Source organism: Sphaerodactylus townsendi, linkage group LG03 (assembly GCF_021028975.2).
Source record: "Sphaerodactylus townsendi isolate TG3544 linkage group LG03, MPM_Stown_v2.3, whole genome shotgun sequence".
Taxonomy (NCBI): Eukaryota; Metazoa; Chordata; class Lepidosauria; order Squamata; family Sphaerodactylidae; genus Sphaerodactylus; species Sphaerodactylus townsendi.
This window is the reverse complement of record NC_059427.1, coordinates 88,215,980-88,241,682: the sequence shown is the minus strand read 5'-3', so window position 1 is coordinate 88,241,682 and position 25,703 is coordinate 88,215,980. Positions and strand designations below refer to the sequence as shown.

The following is a 25,703-nucleotide window of genomic DNA, read 5'->3' as shown; positions in this document are numbered from 1 at the left end:
CATAATTTATGTTTAGTCTTTATCACCCTTAAAATACCTCAATAAATGAATGGGCAGTCAGGTCTGATCTCTTTTGTCACAGCTTCCTACTTCCTTTTCCCCAAAGTTTTTAGCAAACCTGTGATTGATCAGTTACAACTGATTAGCTTCCACCTTTTAATTTCCACTAGGAATGCAATTCATCCTTTTATATATTTCTATCTGTGGACACTGAGGCTGCAATCTTGACAGCCCTGTTTTGCTTATTTATGTCTCAGTGAAATTAATAGGAATTAGACCCGCATAACTCTGGATAAAGGATTAAAGTCTAGAACTGCAGAGACAGTGTGATTTTTTTTTTAAAAAAAAAAGAGAGAGATGCAGAGTAGCTTGAGACTTTCATCCAGCTATTTTCTTCTAGGTAAGAATGCTCAAGATCGAAAGACCTCATTTTCAGACCCAAATGGCTTTATTACACCAAAAAGACAATGGTTGATTCCCCACTCACCATTTGATGCGGGCTACTCATGGCAAATAACCCGGCGTCCTGCAGCACTCCCCACTACACCAGCGGTGACAATGCAGCCATCCCAATTCTGCTGCTCTCCCACCCCCTCAGCACGCGACATTTCGGAGCCTGCTTGGAAGTGCACCTTTTTGAAAACCACGCACCAAGCACAGGGCAGTGGGGAAGTCCAGGGGTGACTCTGGGTTTGATTTTCCCTCCACTGATAGTGACGTGGAGCCTTCCGCTCAATCAGGCCATGGCGGGGTGTGAGCGATGTGCGCGCAGCCTGTTTTTTTATTTTTTATTTTTAACACAAATCGACGTCTGCTCAAATAGATGTGGATTCATTGGCAAAGCTACATAGTATAATGACGAATCTGCACATGCTCGTGGAGACATTGATTCGTAATTTGAAAATAAAAAAATCCTGCCCCAGCACAACACAGCAGCCAATCAGGACAGCCCCTGAGCAGATCGGACAGTGGAGAGTCCTGCGTGGCTGCCGCGTTTATTGGACCAAGGGGGCAGAAGCTGTGGTGGGGACCATGAAACCGTGCTCAAAAGGTGCCGAAGAAAACCAAACCAGTGCGTATCTCCTTTCTTTTTTGAAGTGGGGAATCGACCCATGTCTATACTAGCTTTTTTTCTGTTATTGACACTAAAAAATATTCTTTCTAGACTAAAGTAATGTAGTCAATTGCCTTTCTTGTTTTTTAAGTACCAATATATTACAGTTTATAGAGCTTTTAATTCAAATGCAGTGTTATCCGGGCAACATAATATTCAGTCCTGGAGATAATGTCAGCTGGCAAGTAGGGGAGCGATTCTTGCTATTTCTCCCTTCCTGTGTCCAATTTCCAGTTCCCTGTTACAGTTCCCCCAGGAACAGCATGGGGCAGCGGCAATGGGGGTGGAATTTAGGGCTTCACTTGGATGGAGAATGTGGGAAGTTGTGCTCCACTGATGAAAATCCTTCTATCAATGGAGATATCTAGATAGAGGCTTTCATACCAGTGCAATGTGCATAATACTAAAATGGAACCCCACCCCCTTGCCTTTTCCAAGCAATAGCAATAACAATATCTGATAAAAAATAGTAGTTTCTCCCTATTGTTTTAAGTTTCCTAAAGCACCACCATTGCTTCAGGGAGGGAGGGAGGGAGGGAGGGAGGGAGGAGAACTCTTTCAAAGAAAATCTTTCTAGGGACATTGTGCAAGTCAACTAGACTTCTTGAAATCAGATTCCTGCTCTAGTCTGCCCACCAGCAATTCTCACTAGACTCTGCTGCAATATTTTCTGTCTTTTATGACAAATCTTTATTGTTGGCACCTTCTACTTCATTTTTAGAGTCCTCTAATAATAAATGCATGGATCTTCCTGCTGATCTTTTCCCTATAAAACAGCAAGCTGTTTGCACTTCATGGCCATATCAAGTTCTGAGATAGCTTCTTTTTTTTCCCCCTCATAGGTTCGAATATTCCAGGTACAAGAAATCTAGGTTGAAACAGCTTTAATCTTCTTCAAGATTCTTCAGCAGAGTTTAGCAAAGATGACAGTCTATCTCCCAAAGTTTCAACTCTATGGCAGGGAAATGAACCCTCTGACTCATTTCCCTCCTGAGAAAACCCCTCCTGGAGAAATGTGGGCAATTGTAGGTCACTCTCCTTGATCTGGAGCTGACAAATCAGGTCTGAGATAGTTTCTAGACCTGAAAAAACCCTGATGGGTTGCCCTGCTCTCACAAAGGAGACACAGCTAGTAGTCCCAAAACCAAACTGGAAGTCAATAAATAAAACTATTTCAAACCACAGAGTCCATCAAAATCTTCACAATAATTTATCAACAAATATGGAAAACAAAACAGTGGCCCACAGATCGTAAATGCTCCATCTGCATACCAATTCCTTTAAAAGGAGAATCAAAGATTGCAGCAACTATCAGACCATTATGTTAATTTCTCATGCACTGGCAACTGGAACAGATGCCAGCATGGGAGGCAGGGTGTTCCTGGACCAGGAGCATGGCCAAGTAAGGAACTGACTTAAGTCACTTTAGTCAGTTCTCTCCTGGCCTTTGCTGGTGTTTAACCTGTGGTCTGTACTTTGGACTTAAACCACCCTTTCTTCAGCGTAAGTTCATTGAGGTCCATAGAGGCTTTTCAGTGACAGGAAAGTTTTTTGAATTTTCAAGCCTCCCACGCAGCCAAGAAGCCTCTTTGGGGGTGGTAGGGGCAGTTGTGATGCCATGGCTGGGCGCCTGGTTCTGGGATGGAGCTGCCCATGAGTCACAGCTCATTCTTCAAATATGTGAAAAGGAAATCATACTCAGAAATCTTGTGGGGGGTTGGGGGGAGGAACTAAAGCTCAGTGTGAATTATACTATGGGTTTTTAAGGTCTACATTCTCAATCTAAAGGTCAAAGGGTGGAGCTGGTGTAGAAACATCTGCAGTGTCTTATCACAAATCAATAGAGGGCCTTTCCCCACTTACCTTAAGCCCCGCACTACTCTCCTTAAGTAGCACAGGGTCCCCCAGCACTCCCCACTACTGGGGCGGTGACAACGCAGCCGCCCCGACGCTGCTGCTGTCGCGCCCCCTCAGCTCACGGCATCCCTGGCGCTCTTGTAAACGGCGCCTTTTGATGACCCCGCACAGAGCGCGGGGTCTTGGGGACTCCCAGGCGCGCTCCAGAAATGACACGCGCTGAGGGCAGTGCACGGCATAGGGGGGGTCGTGGTAAGTGGGGAAACGCCCAGTAACATCAGTTACATGTATTGGATAAGCAAAATTTGAATCCAATGGCACCTTAATAACTGTCAAGATTCCCAAGATATAAGCTTCCAAGAGTCTGATGAAGTATATAATGAAGGAAGATTTGACTTTTGACAGCATATACTCTGGAAATCTTGTTGGCTTTTAAGGTGATACTGGATTCAAATCTTGCTATTCTATCACAGACCAACATATCCACTCACCTGAAACATACTGGGTGGTGAGGGTGGTTAAAAGTTCAAATGAATAAGCAAATAGTTTAAGTGAAAATTAACTGATAAATAGTCTAATAAAGCATGTTATAAACAAATTAAAATTTTAGAGATTGTAGTGACTAAGGAAATTTAAGTTTCTGTTTAAGCCAGAATGACATCATTTTTAATGTTTTAATTCACAGTAGATATTCCCTTTGAAGTTGTTTGTGTGTGTGTGTTATTTGTATAGCAGTGACTTCCAAGTTTTTTGTACAGCAGTGACTTCCAGGTCCACGAATACTAAAATGTTTCCCCACTGGTTTCTGAATATTGTGATTTCTTATGTCTAGTTATGTCTAGATCATTGATTTTTTTTTATGTTCAGACAAACACATTTTCCAATGTAGACAGTAAAAGGGCATTGTTGGCACTTAATAACATATATTAATTTGACGGATGTGCAAGTGGATGAGATGGTGCAACTGATGGCATTATGGTCCATAACAGTAGCATGAGTGTGTATGAGGATAAAGTTGGCATCTAGGTCTGTTGCAGGATTTGGTTCCTGGGTTTGTGTCTCTGCTAGGTAAATCACTGGCTGTTGGGGACAAGCTATTTTAAGTTAGATGGCTGCCTTTAAGTAAGGTAACAACCAGTGGTGTTTGGTTCTTGCCTCCTTTGGGTTTGTCCTGTAGCAGTCTGGCTTTGGCACCAGTCTGGCTTTGCTGATCTGTTTCTCTACTGGGTGAGTATTGTAATCTTCCAGATGACAATCCCTGTCTGAAGACTTAGAACAACTACAAATTTAACACTTGTTTGTAGACTATGGTTTGCTTTATATCTTCCAAGTGGTAGCTGAAAGTATACCGGTATGTTTGCTGCTCAGTGGGCTTTTGATATAGAGTCGTTCTTATGACTCTATTGCACAGTTGTCTAGGAAATGTACTTGTTGTATAGATGAGTCCATAGTAAGGTTAACATTGGAATGAAAATTATCGACATTCTGAGGGAACATTTTGAGAGCTCCCTTCCCATGTGCTCACATGATAAGAATGTCATCCATCAATTTAAGGTACAAGACAAAGCTAATGAACAGGAGCTTAGGAATCATAGATATAAGTCAGCCATAGCAATGATTCTGTACTGTGGGGTCATGCAAGTGTCCATAGCTGTGCCATTAATCTGAAGATATAAACTGTTTTCAAAAACAGGGTCATTGTGGGTGATGACAAATAAGCAAGGTTGATAGCGAGGTTTGCTCCTGGTATTATCTGTGATAATGTTTTGATGGCTTGTAACCCATTTCTGTGAGAAACGTTGGTATGTAGAGACTCCATATCCATGGTTGTTAAGGTGGTGTTTTCCAAGAGGCCATCAATGGACTTTAGTTTCCTCATGAAGTCAGCTGTGTCTTGTAAGTAACTGCAAGTTCTAAGGTTTGAGGATGGAGTTCATATAGCAGTAGTGTATTGACAGAAAATGGAGCCCGGGGCAAGAACTGAGTTTTCCATCCCCCCCCCCCCCGAGAACTGAGTTTTTGAGGGGGCCCCATGGGCGGCTGCCATCCCCCACTTGCCTTGACACTCAACAAGAAGGACCCACCTTCCTGAACTGGCCTAAGCAGCCTCTGGGGCAGGATGACCGAGCCAGGACAGGCCAGGTGAGGGGAGGCCAGCTGCGAACACACCAAAGCCTCCTCAGCCAAAGCCAGGAAGGTTGCGGCTGGCCAGGGGGCCGCTATGGCCAACAACAGAGGAGGGAGCTCCAGGTGGGGGTGCCTCTCTGCCAGAGGGGAGGGGAAGGTAAGGGACTTCTGCTGGAAGGAGAATATGGAAGGCAAGGTAAGGGACTTCTGCTGGAAGGAGAAACTGATAGAAATTACCACAACCACAAAAGTAATGCCATTCTGTTAGAGGAACTGTGTAGCTGACTACACTTTTATTTAATTCATACATTTAATTCATTTGTACCCTATCCTCCAGTCCTCCATTTTACCTTCATAATAACCCTGTGAAGTAGATTAGATTGATAGCTATGACTGGCCCGAGGTTATCCACCAGGTTTCCAGGGCACAAGGGGATTTGAACCCTGGCCTTCCAGATAGTAAGCTGGCACTCTTTACAAACACAATCAAATATCACAAAGGCCAGTAGTAGGACGCTGGTGGAGAAATGGGGAGGGTGCTTGCCAGCATTGTGCCAGTACACCGATGTCACTTTCAGCAAAACCTAGACTTGCCATCACATCAAGGGACACTCTAGATTTGCAAAAACAGTATTGTTTTACCACATAGCTTACCAATTCTACAGCATCAACTCCCCCCCACCCCATATCATGACATCACTTCCATCATTTCCAGAAATGACATCATCATGCTAGCATGCCAGTCCACTCCCAAAAATGCGCCTGGGGGTTGCAGGTAGCAACTTGGCAAAGTTGGTGGAGCTGTACTTTAAAGTAGTGCTAGACCTGCACTATAGCTGCCCACTGTTAATAGCTAGTTGTATTTGTGTGTTCACAGAAACAAATAAAAATAAGCAGCTTTAAATAGTGTTACTTGGCTAGAGTTCACCCACTCAGGACTTGCTTTTAATATGACTGCACAAAAGGACAATTTAAATAATGGGAAACAAGTCTGATGATGACATGGACATTTAACACTGCAAGTCTCCTGTCTTTTTTAGATAAAGTGAAGCAGGCAAGCAGCCCTGGGCCATCATGCTTGCCAGCAACAGATGGCTGCACACATACAACACTTTTCTGAATTGCATGCTTTAGGAAGATGTAGCTTAAAGGGTCTTTTTTCTTCTTATAGGGCTGCTTCAGAACAGTTACTTCCATTACCACTGTCTCAGCATTCTCTCTATAAGTATGGATTTTGCAGCTTCTTTAAAACCTATTCTGCTTTTTCATAAATTGCTGTAAGTATAGACACACCCTTGTTAAGTGTATCTCCTCAGAATATGGGCACATCACATAAATGGTTCTGGAGTTATTTGTTTACTGGTTCTCCTTTTGTATATGTTAAAAGTCCCGTCCCCCCCCCCAGCTAAAAGCTTTTAGTGTGCTACAAATGTAGGTTTACATGTTATTTTCTCCTTTATTTAGACATTTCCTTTTTCTGATATGATACTCATTATGCTCTCATCCTTCTATCATGATTCCCAGGAGCCTAGAAATCAAGAAATCCCTGGTTTAGATCTTAATCTCTGCCCTGAACTCACTATGTGGCTTGTCAAGCTCCTTTCTCTCAACCTCAGCTCCTATCTTCAATAAGGGGTAATAATGTTGACTTACCTTTCACATATGTCGTAAGGCAGATTGAGATTATCCCTGGAAAGTGGAGGTGCTGAGAACTTAGCCACAAATGTATTTGTCAGGCAAACATAACCTTTTCGGCAGCTACACTTTTGAGCTGAGCTGCCATCCCGTTCAAAAAGTATACTAAACAACTGCACAGTAGGGGTGTATGTGGTTAAGTTCTGATTTGCATCTGCACAGTAGGTGAAATTGATTGTCCCCCAAGATCATTGATAGTTCAGTCAAGTGGGGAAGGGGTACAGTCAGTGGTGGGATTCTGCAGGTTTGCACCACTTCGGCAGAACCGGTTGTTAAAATGGTGCTTGTAAACAAACAGTTGTTAAATTATTTGAATCTCACCACCGGAACTGGTTGTTAAATTGTTTGAATCCCACCACTGGGTACAGTAGAAAACTACCAATCCCAAGGCACTCTGCGGAATTGCACATGGGTCAGCTGCTGTAGATCCCAACAGATCAACAGGCATTAAAATTGATAAGGCTGACACAGATATATAATGCGGTAAGGATTTTTTAAAAAAAGAAGTATCCAGAAAGGCAGCTTTGACTCTCAAAAGCTTATACTCCCAATGCTACTGGGCTCAAATCCAACTGTTCTTCTGCAGATCAGTGTTGCTACCCTCTGAAACTTGATTTATGATCCAATTCTAAAATAATGGAGCTAATAGGAGATGGGGGCTACACATTTGAGGGTCCATAACTTTGGCTCCCATGAACCAAACTTCTCCAAGCCTGGGTGGTATCATCAGGAGAGTCTCCTACTGATACCACCCAGGTTTTGTGAAGTTTGGTCAAGGAGGTACAAAGCTATGGACTCCCAAAAGGGGGCCCCATCCTCCATTGTTTCCAATGGGAGCTAATAGATGAGCACTACACATTTGAGGGTCCATAACTTTAGCCCCCATGAACCAAACTTCTCCAAACCTGGGTTGTATAAGCAGCAGGGTCTCCTAAAGATACCCTGAACTTTTGGTGCTGCTAGCTTTACAATTGCACCCCTGACAGCAGGCACCCCTCAAATTTCCCCAGATTCTCCTTTTAAATTCTCCTTCGGCATGGATTTAAGGGAGAATCTGAGGTCCCCAGTTTAAACATTGAAAGTGATGCTGTTTAAGGGTGGGGCATAATCCACCCCAAAACAGCATCACTTTCAATGTTGTTTTAACTGGGGACCCCAGATTGTCCCTTTAAGGTGGATTTAAAAGGAGAATCTGGGCTCCCCAGTTTAAACACCATTGAAAATGATGCTGTTTGGGGGTGGGTTCCAGCATCACAGCAGCCGCCCATTGTGGGCGTGGGGGCGCAAAACTCAGATTTTGCATTGGGCTCCATTTTTCCTAGCTATGGCTCTGCCCAGAGTGGAGGGCAGAAGGGACTTCTGGCTGGGAGCCCAGCCGGTTGGGGGATGGGGGAGGGGAGTCTGCCACCCCTGGCCTCAGAGATATGCTTTTATAAGCACTGAGGATAGGGGGCGGGCTTTGGGCGGCATGGCCACGCCCCCAGAGGTGGGTGGAGGCGTGGCCCTGCCCCAACCCCCTCCCATAAAAAATCTGTACCTACGTCCCTGAGAATTAGCATCACTGATTGGCAGAAGAGGGAGCAAAAGGGGGAAAGGCAGCTTACTATTCTTTCAATCAGAGAAGAATAGGATGGATTGGGGGTAGGTTTGAAAGGGCTTGATCAGTCCATTTGAATGAAAGCAAGCTGAGAACAGTCATATTGGTCTATTCAAAAAGTGGAGAAATCTTTTATAGAAAAAGAGTAAAGACAGCTGTACACAAATAGGTCAAAATCCATATCTTATTCCCTGCATGTCCCTAATTACAAATCATTAAATCTACAGATTAGGGTCATGGACCGAGAATAAAACTCTTTCTACAAATTTAGGGAAAAACCTTGTTGGCAGAAAAAATCCCAAACCCTTTAAATGTGGGGATGAGGTTTGCAAAACACCCTGCCAAACCACAGAAGAGTTGTCTACACAAAAGCACTCAATGTAATCCTGTCACATTAATTATGGATTTACTGGTGTGGGGCAGCCAAAGATGAGCCAGTTACCCTCTCACTGGATGGTCTGGGAAGGCCCTGATCAAAAGACTCAGACCTCTGGATAGGGCTGGATCCCAGCACCTGATGGAGGGACAACCTAACAGGGAAAATGTAGGAGATGGTGGGGAGGAAAAAGAGTTGAGGTTGCAGAAGCCACTGCCACCCCTCCCCCAGTGCCATGTAAAATAGGCAGGCAGGGGTGTTTGAGCTGCAGACAAGAGGGGGAGTTGGAGATATCCCCTACCCTTTCCTTCCCCCATGAGCCAGGCAGGTAGAAATAGAGGTGCTGTGGGCGGACTGGCCGATCAGTGGGCAGTTAGGAGAGTGGGCCACCTAGCAAAGGTGCAAGGGGGTGAGAAAAGTTGGGGGGATTATCCCCCCCATTAATCTCATGTGTTCCCCTTCTCTTGTATACAATATAATAACCCTGGTGTCTTGGTTGTAGTGGGCCATGTTTGTCTCCTAAGGCATTTTATAAAGTTGTACAAACCTTAGCTTGATACTTGACGAACCAGCTATTGTCTCAGGGGGCTCAGGTTCAATCGTGCTTAGTGGCTGGTCTCAGCCTCACCTTCCTTTCCCCAACTCACCTCTGTTCATCAAAATCTGTCTGACCATTCCAGGACTGTCATGGGATGTCTGACCAGGTGCTAGCTAAAATGGTAAGGAGTGATGCCTGCAAAATGGAGGCATATCAACCTTGCCTGCACTTGGGTAGGGTCTTTCACATCAGCTACTAACTGGTCATGTAACTGGAGATCCCAGAGAATGAATATCACACCTCCTACTACACATAAAGCAGAAACTCTATCCCTCCCGTATAAGCATTTTAAGATATGGGTGGGACTTATGACAGTGGTCCCATAGCAATTTATTAATTACAGAATAAATAATCCCCAGCAATGGTTCTGTATTTGAGTGCCATATGAGCAACTTTCATTGGTTATGTTTCTTATACATTACAGGCACCTTTTCTGAAAGTAGTCAGGATAAGGGCACCCTACAATGGCAGTGAAACATATGATGCTATAGTGTTATACATACCTCCTTGGAAGTATTATGCTCCCTGAAACTTACATTTGAGACTGGGTTAGATTTTGCATCACAGAGTGATGCATCTGTCCCTTCAGTATAGGGATCAAGTTCATTGTCTCTGGACTAGCATCCATCTATCATCATCCCAAGAGGATCTGTTGCTCAATAGAAAATTCTCTGGTTTGCACCCAGAAATTTCCCTGACAGCTCCAGTTAAAAGGAGTTGTGAGACACCTTTCCAGACTGCCAGATTGAGTAGATAATAACTCTGATGGACAAAGGGTCCCGTTCAGTACAAGGCAGCTTCGCCTGTACTCCAAATTTTAACCCCTTTCCTCCTGAGACGTGTGCTACCTTAGCCTTGAGCCTGAAGACTCTTCCACTTCCCCTCTCCCTTCTGGTTCCATCAGCTGGCTTTTCTGTACTCAGCGGCCCAAAGGGGTCTTGCTTAAGTTTCACAAACCTTTGGGATAACTTTAGTGATTCATGTTTACTGTCAGCAGACACAGACTGTTGTCCTCAGCCCATCTTTTTTTAAGCCAGGGAAGCAAGTGGCTTGGGAATTCAAGCTTTTTGAACACCACATGCTTGTTTTTATTTTCAGCTTTGCTTGCCAAGAAGTCTCTTTTCCTGTGTCTTGAATTAGGATAAACATTTTGTAATTCAAGACCGGGGGTGGGGGTGGGGGTTGAACTGTAGATGGGTGCTCAGCGTAAGGAACCCTGCCTTAAAGTTTTGATTTTCATGAACTGCTCAGACTGTTTTAGATCTCCCAAGTCCTATTAAATGTTGATTTTTTTAAGTGTAAAGGGTTTTTTTTTCGAGATGCGTTATCCTTTGTCTCAGCTTCAATGAGAGTTGGCTTTATCTTTGCATCTAGGGTCTTCTGTCTATTAGATGTGTCCACTAGTAATGCAAGATAAAATATTTGCTCTGTTGGAAGATTATGTGATATTTGTATTCTAAACCTCACCACAGTGGGTTTCTTTAAATAGAAGCTATACTTTACTCCTAAATTGCTTAAGGCAAAGGAAGCAGAGATGATGTTTATGAATGTTTAAATGCAAATGGAACTGAGAGTGAATGCTATGCTAGCTAACATCAAAGGCTCACCAAAGACTCTGCATTAATGAGCCTCTTTGTTTCCTGGATCACAGATTACAACAGGTTTCCAACTCATTGCCAAGGTTTTATCTCCATTTGGGAGGGCTGTAAATCTCAGACGACTTTTTTTTTTCACATGCAAAGCAAGAGAGGGGAGAGGGGGGAAAATCGGCAGGTAGCAAGAACACCCCCCCCCCCACACACACACACACACATACACACACAACTGTACTCCTGTTTTTCTCCTGTTGACTACAGCTCTAGGTAAGAAAGGAAACTGACCAACGGGTACGGATCGTCCTGCTTAGTCGAGGGTAGTGCTTCTGCTCCCGGCGAATGAAGGAAGACGCCTTTCCAAAAGGGCAACCAAAGGCAACTCGGCAGCTACTTTTTCTTTCTTCCTTTGAGATTATCGAGACAATTCTACAAAGAGTTACTCCAGTCGAAGCCCATTCATTGCTGTGGGTGGGTTTAGACTGGAGTAACTCTACATAGGATTGCACCGTAAAGCGCAGACCATGCAGAGCTTTCAAAAGATCCTCTTCCTCCATCCGTATCTAAACCCCCCCGCCCTTTCCAATATCCTGAAAATGCTCTGCGCCGGGAGTCCAAAAGTGGGGCGCCTTGTTTTCTTGTCACCGAAGAGTTTTCCTACACCGGCGGGGCGTCGGGTGTGCTTGTGTGTACGCGTGTGAGAGTGTTTAATTGCCAGAAATAAATCTTTTTTCCGCGGCAGAACACGACCTTTCACAGAGCGATGATGCTGAAGGTAATTGAGGTGTTGAAGGTGACAATTACGTGCGATGCTGAGCTATAAAGCTCCCATTTACGTGGAGTCATGTCAGACCTCGAGGGAAGGTCGTCGAAGCTGCCGCTGCCCTTTCCAGGATGGGGACGTCTTTCGGAGCGCGGTTGTTTCCGTCTCTCGGGCCCCGAAGTCGTCTAGATTAAGAGGGAGCCGGAGAAGTCTCCGAGGTTTTGTGCCCCAGGTCCTGTTCCATGACAAGCGGAACGGGAGTGTCTCTCCAGTCTCTTGGGAGCTGGCTGGGAACATGCTAATTCCATGTTTCCTGACCCTCCGGGCAAGTTAGGGAAACTAACAATTTTCTGAAGCCCGATTTACGTCTGTTCCTGGTGGGATCGCGCGCACTTCGAGACGCAAACGAATTCAGAAAGAACTGTTAAGGAGGGGGAATCTGTTGAACAGTCAAAAATATGGGAAATACTGCAGCGATGCCTTCTCGTCCCCTAAGTAACGTGACTGCATGCAAACCTGGAATTTTTTAAAAAAATCACGGGTGACTCTCCGGCAGACCGACGGCCCACCCCCCAAAATGCCCCTTCCTCATTTTCAGCGCCACCCGAATTTTAAAATCCATGCAATGCATATTGTGCCAGATCCTATGAGTTCTACTGAATCATTTGCTGACGCTGATTTGAGGGGGGGGGGGGAGAGAGAGAGCGCAATTAATATAATTAGAAAACTGGAGTCTTTGACTAATCAAAACCCAAGGTCTTGTGGTGTTCTGCTATTTTGGGTTTAGTTGTAAGCCTTCAGCGAGTTAAAACTACCGGTAAAATTAAATAAAAAGTATTTCGGCGTGCAATGAGTGCCGTTGGAACTAATATGACTTCGACGTAAAGGGTCTATCTGAAGGAGCGGAGTCGTCCCAGTCGGAACAACAGCAGCAAACAAGGTGCAATTGTTTTTCAACCTTCTTGCGTCAAAAGGCTGCAATTTCAATGCACGTTACCCCAAAACTGTAAACAGAACCACTACAAGCCCCAGGTCTTTGCATCTTCCCTTGGAACATTCTGTGTTCAGTGGAGGTTACTGCTAGCCAGCCACTATACATCGGATCGTAGCCTCAGTTTGACATATAAGGCTGGAACACTGTGACATTGTAGAGTTTGATAGGCATCTCACGGGATCGGGGCGGTGGGGGGAAGGGAATGAACCTCACACAGGTCTCCACAATAGCCATCGTCATCATCTTGCATAAGGTGGATGCTTTGTTTACTGTTCCAATGAAAGAGTCAAACTTTGTTCTTCGGCGTTGGACAACCCTAGAGACTCCCTGCTGCCTTCATTAGATTTTATGGTCTCCCTGTCGCAGGGGTCCCCGTACGATTCTCAGTAGATCCAGAATCTGCTCGATGATCCTATTCAGAAATGAATGCAATGGCACTGCCTCTCACGAGAGAGTTTTGCCAGCGAGATAACAACTCAAAAGTCCACACAGGCACGCAGGTTGTGCTGCAGTTTTTTTGTCCTCTTGTCGAAGACTTGCTTCTCTCTGGCACATTCCCCCCACCCCACCCCACCCCACCCCCTGACAAGAACGGAACCAGGTCTCCGCGCCTGCAACGGGCTACCCTCCAGGCGCTCGGGGAAAGGGCGCGCTGTTTCTTTAAGCTTGGAGCGCGTTGAGGGAAAGGACTCCTCCGGCCCCGCCCCGCCGCTGTCAATCAGCCGGCGGCTGCTTTGATGTCGAAAGCCTTCGGCAGGGGCTGGCTCGCGCTGCGCCTGGCTCCCGCGCTTCCAAGCGGTGGCTCATTCGAGCACTCCGTGCCTTTCCCAGCAGAATCCTCCGGCGCTGCTGCGGCTCTTCTCTCGCCCCGGCTGCTACTTAGTCAAACTTTCCTGGGGCTGGAAGGGAAGGAGGGACGGACGAGGGGGGAGGGGATTGATTGATCGATCGTTGCCTTCGACTGTCCCTCTTTGGATTGCAGCCGACATAAAAGAGGGCTCATTTTGGGGAGGCGTGGAGGTCAATTAGCAGATAGATCTTCCCTTTCCAATAAATAAGTAAATCCCGGTCTCCCTCCCTGCCACCCCTTGGAGACGAAGTTCGCCTGCTCCTCGCGTGGCTCGGGAAGAAAATGCCCCAGCTCAACAGCGGCGGAGGCGACGATCTGGGGGCCAACGACGAGATGATCGCCTTTAAGGATGAAGGCGAGCAAGAGGAGAAAATGCAGGCGAACGTCTTCACCGAAGGGGATCTGGCCGATCTCAAGTCGTCCCTGGTGAATGAGTCCGAAAGCACCGGTGGGAGTAACAGCCAGAGCTCGAACGCGGCGGCGGTGGCCACGGCAGGAGCCCATCCCGAGGTGAGAGAGCCCCGCTGCTTCCCGCCCCTCCACCTCTTCTAGCCGTTTTCACCTGGCTGTACTATGAGCTGAAAACTTTACTTTCTTCCTCCCCCCCTCCCCTTTCTCTTCTCACCCTCCACGCAGGCAATGAGGCGGCTTCAAGATCCTCAAAGAGTCTATCGAGAGAAACTCCCAGATCACATGGAAGACGGTCAGTTTCAGAATCCATTCATTCTCCCTGCCCACCAAACATTCCTTCCCATGCTAAACTTGACCCTCTGTGCCAGAAACGAGTGGGTGGACAGCCTAGGCAGTAGTGATCATAGGGGGAAACCTCTGCTCAATCAAAACAGAGGGGGAAATACTTAAGGAGAGACTTTGATTTGGTAATTGAAGTTCCTATTGAGTTGCCTCAACAGCCACAAAGGAAGCTTAATAAGTCACTTCTGATGCATCTACTTCTGAAGCGGAGCAGCTCTGGACCTGGCTGGTACCTAAATGGATAAGCAGGAATGCGGGGTGGGGGGCAGATGAGGTACAAATACCTTTAGCGGAATCCCATAATAGATTGGGGAGGACATTTCACCCTTCATTATTTGAGAGGTCTAGGAAACACATCTTCCCTTCATGAAAGGTGGGGAGAAGCTTTGATACTGAGCCCTATTCCTTCTACTGTTTGTTGTTTCTTTCCTATCCCTAGTTGTGGTAGAGTTAATTTTATGTCAAAAGGTTTCTGAGAAAGAAACACATAATCAGCGGGTCACTTAACCATATAGCTACATAGGCATGGTGATCCCCTCCCTCTGCCTTAGAAAACTGTGCAAGTAGAATGGAGCTGAAAGTTGTGAGGCTGCATCTTAATGGAAAAAATTAATTTCAACAGATTTAAAACACCAGGACCCAGGAATGTACAAAGGACCTGCTTACTCTGGATACCCTTTCCTTATGGTGTCTGACCCTTACCTGCCCAATGGATCTATGTCACCTTTGGTGAGTTGCTCTGTTACCACAGAGTTTTATAAGGTTTCACACTGTCATATTAATAATGGCATGCCTTTATCCATCTGTTGAATATTTCCTTTTTTAAAAATCTCAGCGGGTTAGGATTTTTCTTTGTGTTTGTGAGTGTGTGTGTCTGATTGAAGCATACTTTACTATTGCCAGCAAGGACCACTGGAATAAACAGAACTTGCAGATGGAACTAAATATGTTTCGGACTGGGGTGTTAAAAACTTATTTTCATTCATGCAGGCACAGGCATGGGGATTGGAGTAACATAAATGTACAACAATTCCGAGCATATTTATGTAGAAGTAAAGCCTGCAAGGTTCAACAGGACTTACTCCCTCTAGTACTGTAGCTCTAATCTCTACTTGTGTACTTTTTCACTGCATTTGCATCACGGCTTACTGTTGAGATTATTTCAAAAAGGAAAACTTTTTGCTGAAAGGGGATTTTCATACTGAAGAACCTAGTCTGCTTGCACAAGGTTTTAGAAATTGGAAAATAATTATTTCAGTTATCTTTGCAAAGTAAAACTTGTGCGTATGTGTACTACATATAACACCAGCTCATTTGGGTGCTACACATAGACTGTGATGTTACTCTTTGTTAAAGAAAACTGATATCACCAGTATTTTTTTCACTAAGAGTTTTGAGAAATCAACTATAGATCAGTATATTTGAACCAGATTAATATTGGAGAAAAAAGGGGGAGGTCTGCCTTCTTCCTGCTATTTATCATGGTAGTTTGGAAAGCTGCTGCAGATAGAGGTGGTTAAATTTTAAGAGAATACCCACATTTTGAATCTGTCTTTTGTTCTTAATATTCTAAGCAGATGTACATCATTCTACTAAGTTTACATTTGTATGTAGAAAACTACAACTGAATAATAAAGTGCTGAAAAACAGTATGAAAAGGAGGAAGCCTTGGAACTTTTCATAGTCTCTTTGTATTTTCCCAAATTTGTGCAATATTGTAGGTATCAAGCTGTGATCCTAAGGTCTTGCTGAGACCTGCTAATTTGGAAGTCAGTTCTGTGAACCTCACAGAGAATAAATTCCCTGTAAAAGTGTTTGGGATTTGTGTGTTTTCAGTACAGTACACAGACTGCAGGAAAGTATTTACAGTTGCATCTTTTGCATACACTATAATGCACTACTCTGAAGCAAGCTTCATTTCTATCACAGTGAAGTGCCAGTAGAAAGGTTTTTAAACTGTGACCTCAACACGCACCTGTGCCAGTCAGGATTGTGTGTTCAGTTGATTGATTGATTTATTGGATTGTGGTGGTGTTTTGCTTGCTTCCATGTATGTATTAAGTCTTCAAACAAGTAAGGATTCTTAGCCATTAATGGAGCTGTATGCTTCCTACCTCTATAAATAAGCAAAAGATGTCGATGAAGAATTGATTGCTTTCCATGAAGTCTGTATGTTTTTGCTTGGTTTATTTGAATATACTGGCAATGCCTGGTATTGAAACTGTAAAGGAAGAAAGATTTACTTGGTGCCTTGACTCCTTGGTTGTTTTGATTGCCCTTTTCAGTACTTTTTCCAATTCTACACTTTCCTTTTTGAGATAAAGCTGTAAACAAACAGGAGGTGCACTTTCTTTTTTTAAGGGTTTAAATGACTCCTTTCACAATCAAAGTAATTTTCATCTTGTGTTGCTATTAATTAAAAAAACTTATTCCTTGACAAAGAAAATTAGCACTATGAGTTCATAAGAACAATGGGCAATGTCTGTGAAGATCATAAACTTCTGGCAGACTAAGGCAAGAGGAACTTAGTGCTTTATCCCAGAGTAGGCATAAGTGATATTGTTATGAAGCAGGAATGATTAGGAGAAACATCACTGCATCTGAAATACACTTTGCAAATGCAAATTCATAAAGAGTGAGTAAAGCTCAAATCATAGAAATTGTTGGCCTAGTGCAGTAAGATCTGAAAGCAGAAGGATACTGTGGCCTGATGGTACACAAGTGTACATTTAAGCTTGCCTAAGGTGTGACCAACATTGTCCCAAGCCCATAACACTTGTCACATGTTAAGTGGAAGAGGAAGGCCAGCAATGGTCCTCCCTCCTTTCTTTTTAGTCTCCATTTTCCCTTCCACAAGTGACCATGGCTTGAGAAACTGACAGTTCTCATCATTATAGGTGAATTGTTAATGTACTACTGGGTTCTGGAATGTGTAGTTTTCCATTCTTTAAAACACTCTTAGGTTGTTTCTGCAAGGTCCAAATATCCCGGGTTGAGCAAGGGAAATATCCCAGTTTGGCCAAGGAGTTTGCACAGTTCCCAGTCCTAAAGTGGGTTTGCCCCATGATATTTCCCTCATCCTGGGATTCTCAAAAATTGCCAGTTTAGCAATTATTTTCAAAAATCCCAGATTGAACTTGCTACCATGCAAACACCACAGGAGCAGAAACATTTTACTTCCCCCCCCCCCAGCTGCCTGATCTACCCACCTCCGCTGCCTGCCCTCCCAATCTCTATACCTGACGTCATGTCATTTTTCAACACTGCTGAGCCACCAACCATTGTAGCCCGCCCTTTCTGAAACATTCCCCCAAGCAAATTTTCTGCTCATGGTATCGACCAAGTGCCATTTTGCCTGGGTTAATCAGGAGTGGAGTCCCAAAATGTCCCTGTTTCCTTTTCTATACGTGTTCTGGTTTCTCGGAGTGCATAGCTAGGGAGATGTGCACTTTGGGCTGAATGTTAGTGGGAATGTCACGGGCGGGGTGTGTGTGTGTGTCTCTTGTTTTTCACAAAAATATCAAGTACGTGAGTGGGAATGTTCCTATGCTGTGCCCTATTGTTTTTTGCTGCCGCTTGCCGCGTTGAAGCCTACACCGGGCCCTATCCAGAACTGGAAAGGGGCGGGGCTTAGTTTTCCCCTGCTTGCTGTGATCGAGCAATCAGAAGTACAGCCTTTTTGTGGGGGTGAAAATGGCCTGAAACAGGCCTTGAGTGGGAAACGACCAGCTTGAGTTCAGTGTTAAGGAGGGGTTGGCAGCAACTGCTGGTGTGGTTTTGAGCAATTGGCTTGCATGGACAACGATGGCTGGCACAAGTGGCAACCCTGTTGTTGGGGTCTATGGTGGGAGCTCTGCCAAGGGGCCAGGGAGAGGTATCTCATGGAAGGAGGCAGAAACCAGGGACCTGCTCAGGATCTGGGGTGAGCGAGTGGTCCAGCGGGCCCTTACCAAGAGCCATAGGAACATTGATGTCTTCAAGAAGGTGGCTGTGGGGATGAGGAGTTGGGGTCACAGCAGGATTGCTGTCGAATGCCACACCAAGACCAAGACACTGTGGCAAGAATACAAGCATGTTGTGCAGCACAACAGGGTGTCAAGTAACAGCAGGGAGACCTGCCCCTTCTATGAACATTACCACTTGTGAACCTCACTGTTCCAGTGACTCTCTTTGTTTGAGTCCTTTTCACAACAAACAGATGCCTCTTTGATCTTTGGTTTATTCCAGAATGATGTGCTGGTCCCTTTGGCAGCAGGCCATAATTCATGCAAGTAAATTATGGAAAGATCTGGTACCAGAAATAAACCTTCCCAACCTTATTAAAAGGCGTAAATATTATCTATGTAGGACTAGGACTAGTAAATATTATTGGATAATTGTGAGTTTATTTTATCGTACATATGCAGGCAAAATTCTAGCTGCTTCTTCAACTTTGTTAAAAATAGAGAAGCACAGTACTATGTTAAAGAAAGAAAAGTAAAAAAAGTATAATGAACCAGTGACATCTCTCTCTGGTTTTTAAATTCTCTAGCCATTCATTTGGAGTGTGATAACAAGTATTAGAAATAACAAACTAAGGCTACAGTTCTAAGAATATTTTCCTAGATGTAAGCCTGACTGTATAAAATGAGATTTACCAGTACTTGAGTAGACCTTCTTAAGTTTGCTCCCTAAGAGAAGTAATGACTACCTTGGTTAAAAATAAAACTAATAGACCAATAGGCCAAAAATAACCATGTAATGGAAAATGTACTTATTGATCTGCCCTTGTTTCAAATCTAGAATGGATTATTTTATTAGTGAATCAGATAAAACAAAAGTTGTAAGAAGTAAAATAGAATAACAGAAGTAAATTTCTAATTTACTTCAGGACTAATACAAAGTAGTTCCACTGATATTTATGGATCCATTTTTTTATTTTTCAAAAGCCATAAACAATTCAATATGCCTTCTAGCTGTTCAGCTGCTTCTATAGCTATGTAGTATTGTCACAATTCCAAATGCCCTGCCAATCTTACCCTACTTTATAGACATCTCATGTGCATTGTTCCTGTCTGGAACAAGACCTCAAGACAGTGCCAGCACCATACGCCTATACTGCAAAGGTTCATAGGCATCTGAGGCTATCTTACAGTGCAAGGAACTTTACAATGTAGTTGTTGAACCAGTTGGCTTCTGGGTCCTTGGCATAATCCACTCCATTTTTTAAAATAATCAATATTCTATTTATGAATTTGCCAATCAGTATGTATTTTTGTTAAGATGGTTGGACCAATTTAGTTCAGGCTTGAATGATTCCACACACTGTAAACATTGCAGAGAAAAAAGAATTAGGTAAAATGTGTTCCTGTCATTTCTTTAAAACAAACAAACATTTCCCCTTGACAATGTATTTCTACATCTCAGCCTACAAAATTAACTTAGAATGTCCCTTTCCCTCATCTTGAAAGCTTCAAGTTTGCTTTCATTTGTTGGAATAAGAAGGGGTGAATTATCAAAATACCTAGGAGAAGTTACACCTTTGGCAAGGGAGCTATTTAATGTTTTTGAGAGGGGTTACATTCAGGTATTTCTTCTCACGGATTCCTGACTAGGATCAAGTTTAAATTTCCTGAGCACTCTTTCTCTCTCTGGCATTAGCTTCTGACTTCTGGGGAACTTTATGGATTTCTATGGGAGCACCTTCAAGCTATTAGAAAAGGAACATAGGCAGTGGTGGGATTCAAAAATTTTAACAGGTTCCAATGATGGTGGGATTCAAATAATGACTGTTAAAAAGTATTTAAAATATTTTTAATATCACTTTTTTATTTTAAGTATTAAAAATATTAATACTTAATAAAAAATATTGTAAGCATTTTAAAAGTGATATTTTAAGTTTTAACAACATGTTCTACAGAACCTTCGGAACCCCCTGAATCCCACCTCTGAACATAGGTCTCAGCAAGTATAACAGGCTGGAGCAAACCACTGGTCCATATGGTTGCCAACCTCCAGATGAGGGCTGGAGCAAATTGCAGTTTTAGAGGGTGGGTGGTTTGGCATCACTGCCCTGCTGAGCTCCTTCCCCTCCCCACACTCTGCCCTTTCCAGGCTCTGCCCTCACATTACCAGAAATATCCCAGTTCAAAGTTAGCAACCCTATATCTGTGGCACCTCATTTCTGCATCCAATTCCCAAAAAAAACCTATGACTCTTTCCCTGAAATTTTACTTATTTACTTCATTTCCTAAGAACAGTGTTGGTATTTAATTATTCTAAATGCATTCTCACCATCCATTTTTCTGAAATGGGATTATTATGCATTACCGTTGTGAATCTGTATGCGAGCAAGTAGCTTATGTCTTGTCAGAGTTTCATGTAAACATATGTAGGAGTCAAGGATTAATTTTGTAATCCTTCCTGCCTACTCCCCACTGCCACCTCAAAAGCTGCTTTTTTTATAACTGTCAAGGCATTCTGTTATATATTTTGTTGTGCCAAAAAAAATTCAGTTACATAATGTTTTAGGAAAAGTGAAGGGCATTCACCCTGATGTTGCACACCTATCCCACAGGCCATTATGATATACTCACATAGGCTATCAAATGCCCCTCCCCCTGGCACTTAGGCCACACATACACCCCTGCCAAAAAGCAAAACAAAAAAACCTTTCAGTCACTAGAGGAAAGGATGGCAGGGCACCTTTTTGGATTTCAGAGTGGGGTAGATCTTTCAATCAAGGGTTAGGGCCGTGGAGCTGCAAATAAGAGGGGTTAAGAGCATGTTGCCATTTTTTCATATTCTTTCTTGTAAAAACTGCAACATTGATGTCAATGTTCAGTGTACTTCTTCCTTTTTAAAGCAATGAGATTTTTGCACTTGGGATCCATATGTGAAATACAAGCTCATCTAATGGTTTGTATTGTGTCATTTAGTGGAAAGAACAAGCAGGGAAGACCAGAATAGAGCTGTTCTGAGGAAGAATCCTATATGGCTCTTTCAGAGGTGGTGTCTCTAATGGGTCACAGTGATATGTATTACACATGCCCTTTGGATGGTGCCTGTGATATAGTTGAAGATGACCATATCCTTTTGACCTGTTCTGAAAATATGTTTTATTTCTTTTGACTGATGATTACCCTTATCCATACTTTTGGTTATACCCTATTTGCAGAGGAGCTCTTGTAGGGCAAAAGTAGCAAGGCTATCCCTGATGTACCCAGCATCGTGACTTCTCCCTGCAGCAAGTTGTTTTGTATATTCCTATCTGTATGGCAACAGTGTACACATGAAATGAATTCAAAGAGGCTTCCATGTGGTAGCCATATTGTATGAATCGCAATGAATTGCAGTAGAAAGAATTATAATTTTTAGAGCTTCTAGGCATCAAAGAAAGAACTTGTCATTGTGAGGAAAAGGAGGCTTTGATATTTGTTTGTTTTCTGTACTGATGTATATGCATTCATAATTTTCTCTCTTGGACATGAAGGAAGGATGTATCCACAGTGCCGTGTGTCGTGTAAGATATTATTAATTTCCTCTTTTCCTATCTTTCCCCCTCTCACTAATTTATTCCCAGTTCCTTTTTCTATTCTCTTGTGTTGCTTGTTATGTACCAATGTCTTATTTGTTGTAAATTGTATTTGTTGTATATTGTGTCTGGCTGCAACTCTACATTTTTCCAAGATACATTTTCTTTATATACTTGCTTACAATCCAGCTGTTTAAGGACTTGATGACTGCTGTGGTAGCTGAAATTCCAAATCAAGTCTACCAGGTTCTCCAAGAAGCCAAAAATTTATCTGTAATAATTCCTCCTCTGCCATATTTTGGTGGTCTGTAATCTCTACTCCTCTAGGTCTGCCAACTTTTTTCATGTATAAATACAGCACTTTCTAAGAACTACCTTGTTTTATTTTAATGGATAAAATATTCCCATGTTCTGCTTGGTGTAAATGGGACTTGGCTGAAAAGTGCAGGTGTGGCATTTGTATACACCTTTTCTCTGAAGAATATTTTTTAAACTGTGCCATTTCAGTCTGCAACAGTGTAAACTTGCAGTTTATTATATTTCTAATTCAGTGGTGGCAAACAGTTGTGCTTTACTATGTCAGGATAAACATTTAGACTCTTCCCCTGCTTCCAACCTCTTTATTTATAATCCAATATTTTAAATTGCTTGGTTATGATTTGAACAGGGCCACAGTCTATCCAGACATTTGATCTTTGCTATTAGCTGATAAAGACTAATCCAGAGGTGAAGCTGCAATAGAGACATCTGGGGCAGCTCGCCCCGGGCTTCCATTGCAGTCACATGTCGGGGGTGGGGCGGAAGGGGGTGCGCAGGCAGTTCATGTCCTAGGCACAGTTTCCCCTCCCTTCATCACTGGCCTAATCCTGCATTTGTTTTCTTTGAATCTACTACCTACTTTATGAAGGAATGTAAAAGCCGTACCTGTTGCACACCTGTGGGAAAAATAGCATCCTCTGGTGCTATTTTTTCCTCGGTATGAATTACCAAATCATCAAAGTACATCCTAAAAATGATACCAATAACTTTAAAATCAAATTGTTGTGTCTCTTGAACAGGTAGGTGTATCTTTTTGGCAGTTCTAAATCTTAAAGGTCAGACATGTTGAAACTTTGATCAGATTAAACTATTTTACTTGCTCTGGTAATATAATTAAGTTGAGACCTGAGGGAGTTTTCTGAAAGTTGTTGCATCTTGTAGCAGGTCGGCAATATATGGTATGCAAAAGGTTTGGAGAAGCACTTCTGTGTTTCTTAATTTTGGAACTGGGTGTGTTAAGCTATGGAAATGAGCTGGGTTTCCCATAGATATTTGTTGGCTGGTCTTGTTCAACCTCAGTAAACAAAAGGACTCCCTTTGGCTTTGACAGGCTGAGGTCAAATACATACAGTTTTATGGGTTTAAACATAAATATTTATGATGCAACAATGGGTTCTTGCTTTGTGTAAGCCAGACTGGGTTCTATAGTTTTGTCAGCATGAACTTATACTTAGTTCAGAACTAGAGGTTTCTCTCCCTTCCCCACCAAAGATCTGAAAGTCATTTCTAATATTAAAATGTAATAAATGCATGCCTACTTTATTTTATGAAGCATCTATGGTACATGTCTCTCTTCCTGTACAAATTTGTTGAACTGAGAAGACCAATTTTACTTACTTACAAAATTTATATCCCACTTTTCTGCCCCCACAGGGGCCTCCAAGTGGTTAACAATTTAAAATGTTCATATTAAAATAACATTTTAAAACCAAATCAGTCACCCAAACATACATCATTGAAACAAATTAAAAACAGAGTTAAAATGGGTACATAGACATAAAAATAGCAATTAAATAATTGGTTAAGAAAGAGGGATCACTGAGGGAATGCTGAACAAAAAAAATTGAGACTCACTTTAAATTGGTCAATATTTTATGCTCTGGCTGGATTTTTCATAGTTTATTATGGTGTTCTGTTTTTACTGTCTTTTACTTCATAAGCCACCTCAAGTAGGTTCTCTGCAGAGGCAGCATAGGACTTTTTTTAAATGCATAAATATTTTCACAGTGTCCTTGCAATGATAAATGACCTGTTGGTTCTTCCGACATTGAGGAACACAAGCTGGTACATAACTGGATTGGTTTCTACTTCAAGATGTGAAGGACCTCTTATTGTGTCCATGCAGAGCTCCATTTAGTCCCTGATTTAGTGTGTCCATTTCTCAATCCTCATCTCTTTATATCTTTACCTAATGCCTGGAAGCTAGTGGCCATTACACTCTGAGATATTAAACACATTTCGTTGAATGTTAGTTTCTTTGCAATCGATGGGATTTACTTTCCAAGTAAAAGGACCTGGCCCCATGAATTTGTCCTTTGAAACCCAGCAACCTTTCTGATTATTACTGAATCCAATTGCAATGATTTTCAAAGATTACTTTTATATCATTACAGTATTTCTTATTTATTTTCAGTTGGTTTCTTGTTAATATAATAGGGAATGTTATTCACAATGGCAAAAATTTGTATTTATTTATTCCTGCCTTCCCTGCAGCCTCCATAGAAGTTGAAGTACCTTATTACATTTACAGCCCCACTTATCCAACAGCCCTGAGAAGATATTTAAAGCATTTATATAATGAGAAAATTGAATCTAAGTATTACCTTTACAATAGTGACAGTGGCATGAGACTGTATATAAAACAAAATGAGGGTGCATTGCACAGAACATAATTAAAGTTTGGGTAATGATGTTCTTATTGCGTTTCTTTTAGTCTCTTGCCTCACTGAGCATCCTTGAACAAATTACTTTCTCCCAGCCTTAATTTCCCATCTGTAAAATGAGAAAAATTCATAGGGTGCTATGAAAAAAACTATGATACATTTTACATTCCTTAGGCAATGTGTTATATATCCAAAGCATAACCTAGTATACAACCAAATCTTCTAAAATAATGTATTTCCCCTTTCCTGGATGTTGCTCTAAAGCAGGTTTGTTTATAAACGACAGCTTTTACCAGTGATTCTTCTCAGGAGTTAAAGGTAGCATGCATGGGGTTATGCCATTTTATCCATAGGAGAACACTGTAAGGTAGATTATTTAAAGAGATGGTTACTTTGCCAAGGTGACCCAGAAATTTTCATATGTTACGTTTTCAAAACAAGTACATAAAGTTCAGAAGATCCATTGCATTGCATCATGGAGTTTCAGAACAAAGATTGGACAGTTCATCTAATCCACACTCCCGAGACTAAATTTTTTTCATTCTATAGAATACAATGTGCCCTATGCAAAGGAATGGAAGTGTGCATGAAACTCCCTTGTGCAGTGTGCATAAACATCACATTTCTTCTTCATGGCAAGTGGCATCAATTGGCTTTGATCAATTGGTTCTTGAGATAATGGAAAACTACTTGTGCAAGTTTCTGAATGTTAGAGTTGTTTGTTGAAAAGGTATAAAATCAGCTGTCACAGATTTTTTTCAAAATAGAGGAAACAAAACCAAAACCCACAAAGCTTATCCATGTTACAGATTAACATCCTAGAAACTTTCACTTTGAAGAACAAAGTGGTTTCTGAACTAAACGAGTACACTGTGTGTCCTGGAAATGGCAGCATTTTTGTTCAGCTTAATAGTTCTAACTTGAAAAGAACGAAATAGATATTTTAAAGGGTGGGAGGAGAGAAAGGATCTTGAAAACAGTGTAGCCCTAAGCAGGAATTTTTTGCTTGCTGCGTTTTGCACAAGGATTAATTTTCTTATTTAGAATTATTAGTAGATGCTTCTCTCATACGTTGCATGAAGTGAACACATAAACATTTACATAGCCAACAGAAATGTTCCATTCATGGTAACTCAATTCAGTCAGGGCTCTGATTGTATCCCTTTTGTGCTA

General features: G+C 42.5%; 1 protein-coding gene across 8 annotated transcripts in view; it reads left to right on the top strand.

Moving 5' to 3' along the window:
* The first annotated feature begins 13,662 nt into the window (after nt 1–13,662).
* The window catches only part of TCF7 (transcription factor 7), a 142,003-nt gene continuing 129,962 nt past the window's right edge, over nt 13,663–25,703 (top strand). For all 8 annotated transcript variants that reach the window (XM_048491240.1, XM_048491238.1, XM_048491239.1 and 5 more), the window contains exons 1-3: nt 13,663–14,072; nt 14,199–14,265; nt 14,938–15,044. In XM_048491240.1, the coding sequence (XP_048347197.1) occupies nt 13,845–14,072; nt 14,199–14,265; nt 14,938–15,044 (402 nt within the window). In that variant the 5' untranslated portion in view covers nt 13,663–13,844. The remainder of the gene's footprint in view (nt 14,073–14,198; nt 14,266–14,937; nt 15,045–25,703) is intronic.